This window comes from Condylura cristata, unplaced genomic scaffold (genome assembly GCF_000260355.1).
Source record: "Condylura cristata isolate star-nosed mole 26May11 unplaced genomic scaffold, ConCri1.0 scaffold00009, whole genome shotgun sequence".
In the NCBI taxonomy this organism is placed as follows: domain Eukaryota; kingdom Metazoa; phylum Chordata; class Mammalia; order Eulipotyphla; family Talpidae; genus Condylura; species Condylura cristata.
The window spans coordinates 30,169,199-30,179,511 of NW_004567110.1; the positions used below are offsets into that span (position 1 = coordinate 30,169,199).

General features: G+C 37.5%; 1 protein-coding gene across 2 annotated transcripts; it reads left to right on the forward strand.

Moving 5' to 3' along the window:
- Positions 1–328: 328 nt before the first annotated feature.
- TP53INP1 (tumor protein p53 inducible nuclear protein 1) lies at positions 329–9,927 on the forward strand. Of its 2 annotated transcripts, XM_012723119.1 has the most exons (4): positions 329–578; positions 1,164–1,518; positions 4,178–4,215; positions 5,078–5,118. In XM_012723119.1, exons 1-4 carry the CDS (start codon positions 467–469, stop codon positions 5,080–5,082), a joined length of 510 nt encoding a protein of 169 aa, XP_012578573.1. In that variant the 5' UTR covers positions 329–466; the 3' UTR covers positions 5,083–5,118. The 2 variants fall into 2 exon arrangements, with proteins under 2 accessions (XP_012578573.1, XP_004679773.1); XM_004679716.2 differs by lacking the exon at positions 4,178–4,215 and having other exon boundaries at positions 5,078–9,927.
- Positions 9,928–10,313: the final 386 nt, after the last annotated feature.

Genomic DNA, 10,313 nt, shown 5'->3' on the forward strand with positions numbered 1-10,313 from the left:
CTGTTATTATAAAAGCACAGATGTAAAAAAAAGAACCAACCGGTTTTTGCTTCACATTTTAAGATAGCTACAGGTTACATTGAGTACTCAGTTCCTAATGTTTTATAAATAGGAAATGCTACTTTTTTTGTGCTTTGACTCCTGTAGGAAGCAGACTGCTGTGGGATGTTGGCTAAGGTGTGTGCTTTCTCCTAGGGTGCATGCAGGTGTGTGTGCCTATGTCATTTTAAAACAACACACATATGTGATGTGTGGTGTAAGTGTGGTATGAATAAATGCAAAGTGATCTAACAAAACCTAATTCTGTTTTATTTTAGGAATAATGATTCTTCCTGCTTCTTGCCTATGCTGAATAAACACCCAGTGCACTTTAACCCCCTGTCAGTGCCATCAGGCAGGCAGAAGACAGGGCTTTAAAATCTCAGCTATACAGACATCCAGCCAAAGTCTCAATCTTGCCTTAACAATGTTCCGGAAACTGAATAAAATGTTTGTGGGTGAAGTCAGTACTTCTTCCAACCAAGAACCAGAATTTAGTGAGAAAGAAGATGATGAATGGATTCTTGTTGACTTTATAGGTAAGGTATTTTCCAAGCTTACCTTCATAGAGAAAAGTGGGAACACTTGCATCTTAGTTTTTGCAGAAGTAAGCCAGTAACTGGTTTTTAAACCTTGAATGTAAATAAACAAGAGTTTGTCTAAAAAAAAAATTGCAGGAAACATCTTATGTCAGATGATCAGTCAGTGATATTGATTGACATCAGACTTTCCAGTTTTGCAACTCTTGCACCCTGATCAAATCAGAGGCGCTCCAAAAGGAAACCCTCATTTTAGACAAGCAGTAACCCAGATGGCTCATTGCATATTTAGTCATCAGAATAGAAACAAAATCCCTCCCAAACAGCAGTACCAGCAATACACCACACACACACACACACACACACACACACTCGCACTCACTCTCCTCTCTCTCCCCCCTCCTCAGAAATGATTAGACCATCCTTCTTAGTGAATTCATATGGTTTTGTTTTTCACCTAAATACTGGAGGGATATGAGCATAAGCTAATCATATCATCTTTTCTCTTTCTGTCCTCTGAACTGAAATTCGACGTGATACTAATACTCCGGTGGGACTCCAACTGTGCATTTGGACTCTGCTTAGACACTTGCACTGGTTTTTCAGCACATGATGAGGAAGAAGATATTAGCGAAGAGTCACCGACTGAACACCCTGCAGTCTTTTCCTGTTTACCAGCCTCTCTTGAGTGCTTGGCTGATACAAGTGATTCCTGCTTCCTCCAGTTTGAGTCCTGTCCGATGGAGGAGAGCTGGTTTATCACCCCTCCCCCATGTTTTACTGCAGGTGAATTAACCACTATCAAGGTAGAAACCAGTCCTATGGAAAACCTTCTCATCGAACATCCCAGCATGTCTGTGTATGCTGTGCGTAACTCCTGCCCTGGTCTCAGTGAGGCCACCTGTGGGACTGATGAATTTCATGACCCAAGTAGTCCCAGGTATGTTGTGAATATTTTATTCTCCTCACAGACAGTATTTAGCATGCATTTTGTTTATTTAGAGCTATTTAGAGCTAAAATTTCAGAAGCTGCAACATAATCTTGTTGGAGATATATAAAAATGTGCACAAGGTGGTTGATGGTATGAACAAACTGGTTCAGTTTAAATTTCAAAAGAACTTGTAGCACAGCCCCAGTTATATAGTGGAATGCTATCTTGTTTATAATACTCAGCTGTTGAATAGGGAAGAAAGACTGGCATCTCTGCTAAGTGTCTTAGATTATAACTCTGGCCCTATAGTGACTCTGAATAATTTGTGGTATCAAACGTGACAAGAATATTATATCTTAAAATCCTTATTTTCTTCTTAGTTCCAGCGAGGTCACGTCAAATGGCATTTAACTTTGAAACCCTAAGAAATACTAAGCATGAAATAAACTGTTTATCAAAACATTTGCTCAAAGAGTTGTTTTCTGCACTGCAGATACAAAGATTTCACCATGTTTTCTTGTTAAATGGGACTTCCAAGTGGTCTGTTTGAATGGCAAATAGATTGAAGACCAGGAAAGTTTTAGGGAGGGTGTCTGGTAGTAGAAACTGCTGTGTTCCAAAGCAAACCAGAGGTATGCTGTGGCCTTTACCCAGGATATTCAACATTGGAACACCACTAAAGTAAAGCCCAGGGCTGTGTTAATTAGGTCAAAGTCCAGGTATTTGTCTGAGTTTGTTAGTGAAATGTTCCCCATTGTGTTACTTTTGGGGATACTAGAACTAACTGAATTTCATCTCTTAGGTCAAGGGTACAGGTGAATTGGATTCTTTGAAGCAATTCAGAATATTCCTGTAGTTAGTGCTGTCATCCAAAGGGCCTCTTTTTAGATTTTATTAACTGGACTGTTGTACATATCTTCTACTATTTCCTGTTCACCAAATATAAACAAAGTCCAGGCAGCTCATTAATTTGTTAACTTTACCGGAGTTTGCTGTGCTCTCAAATCTCAATATGATGATCTTGTGCGAGCATAAACATATGCTTCTACCAAACTGAAAATAATTTGTTCACATTTCCACCCAGACTTTATATTGTGCAGTCCTTGATGGGAAGTGGTACTTTAGCTGGCACTTTTATTCAATAATCTGTTTATCAAGAGATCAGTGGTCCAGGCATAAAAAAACATATATATTACAAGTATGATTTTGTGGGGGTGGTATGGATTTAAATTGCTTTATAATTGATTCAGATTAGTTTCCTTAGTTTTTAAAAAATCTTGCTACTTGATTCTAATCTTGCCTCTGAGAAATTCCACTCAATAATCAGCATGTTAATAATCATTTTAAACTTACTGGTACTTGCATATTTACTTTCCAGTTTTTAAAGTATGTGTGTGTTGCTACATATGTGTGCACATATATATTCGGCAACTTTATAAATAGCTTGCTGTTATTACAGAAGCAATACATATGCATTCATATGCACTGCAGAAAATGCAAAACACAAAAATTCTCGCCACCCAGATGGCATATCCTTGATTATATTTTTCTGTTTGTGCGCACACACATATTTTTAACCTAAAGGGGATCAGTATATATATATATATATAGTTTTATAACCCAGCTTCTTTAGGCACTGATTTCCATCTTTGTTTTTTCAATAATATTTCATTCATATACTACCCAAACCATACTCAGATTTACCCACTAAAGCCCAGAATATTTCATGTAGTTTGTCCAAACCACTATCTAGCCCTGGACTAAGCATTGCATCTGGCTATAAATTTGCAGTTTTGACACAGTCAGAATGTTCATTTTTTTCTATCTTGTTTACTTTTGTATAGTGTTATATGTTTTTCTTTTAAGATCTTTTTTTTTTTTAAGATTTATTTAAGCATACAGAACTGGGGTACAGGCCAGAGATATAGGGGTGGTGAGAGAATTCAACACAGACAGCAAGGGGAGCAGAACAGGCAGATTGATGAAGTACACTGCTGAGGGGGGCACGGGGGTCAGGTGAGGTCTGCGGCACCCTGTGGATCACCTCCAGGGCTGGGGTCAAACTCACACTGAAGTGGCTGTGGCTAGTTTGCAGTGCTGCGTCCTTACCATTGTGCCACCAGGGAGGGCCTGTGTTATAAGTTTTAATGTAACAGGATAGTTAGCAAATAGGTACTTTTCCAATTACAAAAGGTAAAAGTAACATATTTTATACAAACATAGGAAAGTATTGGTTTTAGAATTAAATATTTTTTGGTAACCTTATTTTTAGAGTTGAAATTTTTATAAGAAAAATCCACTAAATCAATATCAAAATCAGGTGTTATCAAATTAGAAGAATGGCTGTGTTGTAGTTATATTTTCTGAGCAGAAAGTAAATCATGTCTTTAAAATTTTGATTATAAGCTTTAGGGATATTACCATGAAATATTAAAATAAGGTGCTTTATAATGTACTCACCATTTGAGTCCTATTGCATTTTAGCATTTATAAATAGTTTGTGAAAATTAATGTGCCATCATAATCCTAAATTAAATGATTGGTGCTTTTAATGACCCATAGTAAACCAATTTTAATATGGAAAAGTAGAGCACATCCTAACTGTAAAGTTAAATAGCACTTTAAATCTTATTAGAGATTTAATAGTTCACCATTTAACATTTGTAGGGCCAGGAAAAGCTGCTTATCAGACTCACTGGCACAGAGTAAGTATTTTCCCTTTAGACTGTGTGATATGTATTACCAAGCTAAGCAAGGAGGATAAGGGCTTAAAGCATTCACCTTTTAAAAACCACTGCTTTTATTTTCACTTTTTTTTTTAAAGATATATTTTTATTTGTGCATACAGAACTGGGGTACAGACCAGAGGCTCAGGGGCGGTGAGAGGCTTCACCCGAGACAGAGCGGGGAACAGAACAGGCAGATTGACAAAGTACACTGCTGAGGGGAGCAGCGGGCGGGTCAGGAGAGGACTGCCAGCCATGTGGTCACCTCCGGGGCAGGCAGGAATCGAACTCATGGGGAAGTGGCTTTAGATTCTCAGTGCCGTGCTTTAACCCACTGCGCCACCAAGGAGGGCCTTCTTTTTTTTTTTTTTAAGATTTGTTTATACACATAGAACTGGGGTACAGGCCAGAGATGAGAGGATTCACCAGAGACAGAATAGGGAGCAGAGCAGGCAGATTGACTGAAATACACTTCTGAGGGGAGCAGTGGGCAAGTCACGAGAGGTCTGCTGTGCCATGTGGGTCACCTCCAGGGCTGGGGATTAAACTCATGCTGCAGTGGTTATAACAGCCTCATAGTGCTGTGCTCTAACCCAGTAGAAAAAATGGAAAGCATTTTTTAGAACTCTACTTAATTAGCCACTTGTGGATTAAATGGTTTATTTCCATTCAAACTTGTCTCCTCCTTTCCCCTGCTCTCAGTCAGCTTAGTGTCTGCCAGCTACAAGACAATGAGCTCTCATTCAGCCATGAACACATGAATGTGGCACTCAGTAGCTTTTTTGATTTCAGTAATAACATGCACTGTTATATAATACATCCCCACTTTTTTCTGTTTCAGAGTAGAAGCTCAAAATGAAATGGACCAGCACATTCATTGCTACGTTGCAGCTCTTGCTACTCATGCAACTTTTCTGGAACAACCCAAGAGCTTTCGACCTTCCCAGTGGATAAAAGAACATAGTGAAAGACAGTCTCTGAACAGAAATAGCCTGCGTCGCCAAAATCTCACCAGGGATTGCCACTCTCGGCAAGTTAAGCACAATGGCTGGGCTGTCCATCAGCCCTGCCCCCGTCAGTACAATTACTAAGAATTTCAAGTTTGGCTGGTTGGCTTCTCTTGGTATGTGCATGTGTATGGATATGTGTGTGTGGACAATGAAGATGTTGTCTCCTTAAAGCCAATTGATGACCAATCACATTGTTATATTTGTGTAGACACTATCTTAAAAACCAGATTTACATGCTGTATATCACATAATGCCTTGCTCATAACATACTTCTCTGTAAATTTTTTCAGAATATTTTTGGAAACATATCAATACAGTTACAGTGTTTGGTATCTGGGGATGTCTTTAAATCCATGTGTATATGAGTTAGTCAGCATTTTAAAGACAGTTCTTCCCATGTACAAGAATAGGCATCTTTCAGTTTCATTTTATTTTGTATTACTTAGTCAGTCTTTTGAATAAGAAACAAATTTATTCTCAGGGTCAGCCATACACTTTATTGACCAGTACTTGATAATCTTTTCTGTATATTACGAACACATTTTACACACTAACATGAGCATTAATGGTGATAGTTGCCATGGATATAATGGAATTATGGCTGAACTTTCCTTTGAAAGAAAACTTGATATATTTCTGTGTGTGTTTGTTTTGTTTTGTTTTTTTCCAGATTAGTCATGTAGTTCATTTTGGAATTCAGGTACATTAAGTTTTAGTGAACAGTGCATTTAGGTTTCTGATGTGACTGTGCGATGTGCAAACATCACAGCTATTAGGGGGCGGCACCTGCCCCACATGCAGAGGGATGAAATTAGACCTGTGAAATTGTACTTGGAAAAATGTGTGTCTATAACTAACCCATTAGTCCACTATTTAAGTCATCAGGATTCTTTCCTGCCAGCTCTGCCCACTCATCACTTTGTATCAGTGGCTAATTCAGAAGTACTTGTCCAGGCACTTGATGATTTATTTATGTCTGCCCAAGGGGAAGGAGATAGGCTTTGTATTTCTGATAACAGTGATAAATCCTCTGCCACGGAGCCACTCCTGTGGAGTGGCAGCAAGCAAGAGTGAGGAAGAATTTCTGGTGATGTTGTTTCATAGCATCTAAATAAAGAGTGACAAGTTGGCTCCCTTGATTTTCTTTTTTTTTTTTTTTGTTTTAAATTGGGCTTCTTTCATGTGAATCTTTAACCACTTTGGCCTCTGTTTCCTCTACTGACAGGGGAGTAGTAATATTTACCTCCTTTGCAGTTTGCTGAGGATTGTGCATTTGAAGTGGGGCTGTACCTTATGTGAAATTCTAAGGACTTATCTTTATGAATCCAGTGATGCGGGGGGCCTGTAGCATTTTTTCTACCATAGTTGTTCTTCCAAGTGTTGGTGCTAATGAGGCCCGGGTGCAGGTTTCCGTTCATACAGAGGCCAGTTAACTTGACACACAAAATCTATGCCTTACCTCTAGCCAGTCACTTTATTTTCTAGTAGTTGTGATGGGTTTTGCTGAGCCATCCACTCTCCCACCCATTTCCTCTGAAATTAAGTTAAATACATTTACAATTTAAAACAACACCTACTGATAGAACAGTAGTATCAACTTCATAATAAAAGTTCTTTTCCATCTCCTCTGCAATCCCAATTAATGACATGTCTATAAAATGTCTTCAAGGGAAAAGCAGCATATGTTATGTGAAGTAGTAGCATATTCTTCAATAACCCTGCAGCAGCCTGATGCAGGGAACCATGGGAGACTTTTTTTTTTTTTTTTTTTTTAAGTAAAGAGCTGTGCTCTTTTCTGACTAGACTGGCATGTTTAGAATGAGAAGAGGTCAAATAGCATAATTGGGTGGTGGCGTTAGGTTCTTCCACTGGCCACAATGAAGTGCCAGGAAGGTCTATTTAGTACCAGTCGAGATTCCCCCTTTTCCCTTTATACCCCTTTCATTTCATCTACCCTTTTATTTATTTGTTTTCTAATTAGGGGCCAAGTCTGTAAAGTTTTATCAAACTGAGCTCGAAGTTATTTTGTTACTATTGTGTTTACTGGAGTGGGGAGATGAGGTAGTGTTCTTGTGAAGGTGTGTCTCACACCAGTCTGATACAGGGCCATGCATAGGTAACTTGAAAATTACCCAGCTAGAAGTTTTCTAGATGTAAGCCCCTAAAGACCTGGGGTCTCTCTTTTTGTTCATATATTTCATGCAGGTTGTTAGTACCTCATGAGCTACGTAAGTTCAGCCATTAGAAGTTGTTGGGCAACATGAGCAAAACTGTATATAAAACTGCAGTGGTCTTTTTTTTAGTACTATTTTTTCAGATTTCCTAATGCCTTAAATATATTTACATCTCTATCAGCTATTGCCCTTTTGCCTTCTCTGGGCCTAGATTTTTATGCTTTATACCTAATAAACAAGTTTTGTCAGTCTCTGGGATGTTTCTTCAGGATAAGATCATCTGTGATCTCATACTGTGGTTTCTATGTCAGTATCTTAAGATTCCTAACTGAAATGGGCACATGGGCACATGTAAGAATTGAAGCCAGTGGTAGCAAAATTCAGTTGAAGTTTTTGGTCAATAAGCTTCTACTGTGTACAAGACACAAGACCATTAATAAGGCAGAATGATGTTGACCTGTTAAGTATTCTTTCAAACATAGCCAAATGCATTTTACTATGAGTTAATTATTATTTTTACTGTTGTAAATATGAGTGGTTTACAGTGTGTGCTTTTGTGTATATTCCTTAAAAACTCAAGCAGTGAAGTTAGTGTTCTGTTTCTGAATGATAATGTAAAATGCTAGGTGGAAAAAGTCCGGAATATGTGGTGCAGAGAAGCAGTGCTTTGTGAACGAGTTTTAGTTTTTTAATGCACCATGTTTCTCAAAATTTGTGTTTTTGTTAATAAAACATTTTGTAATGTAGAGCCTATGTTTATTACTTTTACTTCCTCAACTAATTGAACTATGTACTGCACTGTAAAATGAAGATTAACCATCTATTATTTATCTTCTGTGGCAATGCATTTATTTGGTTGGTTGAATGGGGAACTTTTTGCAGAAGATACAAAATGATTAGTTTTTTGACTTTCTACCCCATAGTTTTTTGACTTTCTACCCCAGATAGGGGTTTTTTTTTTTTTTTGAAAAAACTTCCTGAACATTTTTCTGATTCCTATGAAAAATTTTCCATTTTATATACCTTCTCTGTTGTATCAGAACTTTCGTTCTAGTGAGAAGCTAGTTTATTTAAAACTTGAGAGAGCTCTTCAGCATCATTTACTGTTTTTCCTGCTCAACTCTGTATATTACACTGGCTTATAATCTTTGTGTTTCATTGAATCTGAGTGTCTTTGCTATTTCCCCTTCTCCTCAAGGGAATACATTGTCTATATATACTCCTAAGAAAAAGGAGCAAAAGAATATCCTTTATCTTCATTTTCTTTGAGTAACTTACAAAAAAAAAAAATGAAGGACTCCAACTAGAAGATAGACGTTGAAATTTAAATAGATCAGTAGAGAAAGTTTAAGCATTTCCAAATATTGTTTTTAGAATCCGTTAAGTGACTGCTCCTTATACTGGGAGATACTATTAATGTTTGTAATATGACCTTAAAATGATCTTTTTTGTTTTATAAAGCCCATATGCATTAGTTAAATTCTTTTAAGTTGGGAAATTTTCATGGACGGTTTCACCGCCACCAGCCATGTTGATGTATTATAAATAGCATCCTTATCTACTTATTTTAATGCATAAAATTTTATATAAAATGCTTTATTTAGCAACCCTACATGATACAGTGGTGTCAGTTCTTGCCATGTACCAGTTTCATTTGAAATTTGACACCAGTTATAAGTAGTTTGGGGTGGAGAAAGAGGTACTGGGAAGCATGTTACAGATAAGGCTGTCTTTTCCCATTTGCAAGAGTACCCTTTATGTGGGAGAAGTTACTATTGAAAGGAAGGCAGCTTAAGTGCATAATTTTGTATATTGTCTTTCCTTAGTGCATCTTAAAAAAAAATCGAGGGACTGTTAAATGCCCAATTTTGTTCTGTATTTGCCTGAAGTTTTAGGAATTTTTCCTAGGTGGACTTCTAAAAACCAAACCAGTGCTTGGGGAGGTTAGGTGTGTGTGTGTTTCCAGGCTTGGTGTGAATGATTTTGCTTGCTTTTTGGTTGTGTTGTCTTACAGAGGTTTGGAACTGTAATCAATAATTGTGTGTATTATTTAAAAAAAAAGTGGCGCTTTTTTCTCAAAATTGTGAAGATGTTTATTTTTCAAAAGCAGGGCATCAGTTTTAGAGACTGAAGAATATTGTAAACTGTACTATGTGCCTTCTTGATGTGTTTTTTTCTGGACACACTTTTTTTTCAACAACTTGAAAACTCAAAAGGGACATTTGGTTAAGTTATAAACTATACATCAATCTATGCATAAATGGCAGCTTATTTTCTTGAGCCACTGTCTAAATTTTTTTCTGTTTTTATAGACATTTTTATACTGATTGGTTGATAGGTGGTCAGTTTTATACACAAACTAAACAGTACAGCACTTTGCCAAAAATAAGTGTAGCATTGCTTAAACATTGTGTATTAACACCAGTTCTTTGTAATTGGGTTCAGTGGTGCATTGTGCACAGTTGGAGTTGTGGTTTTTAATCTGTCAGTAAATAAAATGTCCTTTAATGTCACATTTGTCGGATTCTCTTTATTTCATCTTAACCATCATTAACCTTTAAAGCTAAGCACAACACACTTAGAGTACTTACTGTGTAGTTTTGTCCAAAAGATGTGGTCAATAAGTGATTTGAAAACTTGTTTAAAAACTTGTATGGCCCTCCCTGGTGGTGCAGCAGGTTAAAGCACAGCACTGCAAAGCTGAATACCCACCCTGGAGGTGATCCACCTGCACAGACCTCTCCTGTCTCACCCACAGCTCAGCAGTGTGTTTTGTCAACCTGCCTGTTCTCCCCACTCAGTCTGTGGTGAATCCTCTCACTACCCACCCCTACACCTCTGGCCTGTGCTCCCAGTGCTGTATACATAAATAAATAAATCCTAAAAAAAAAAA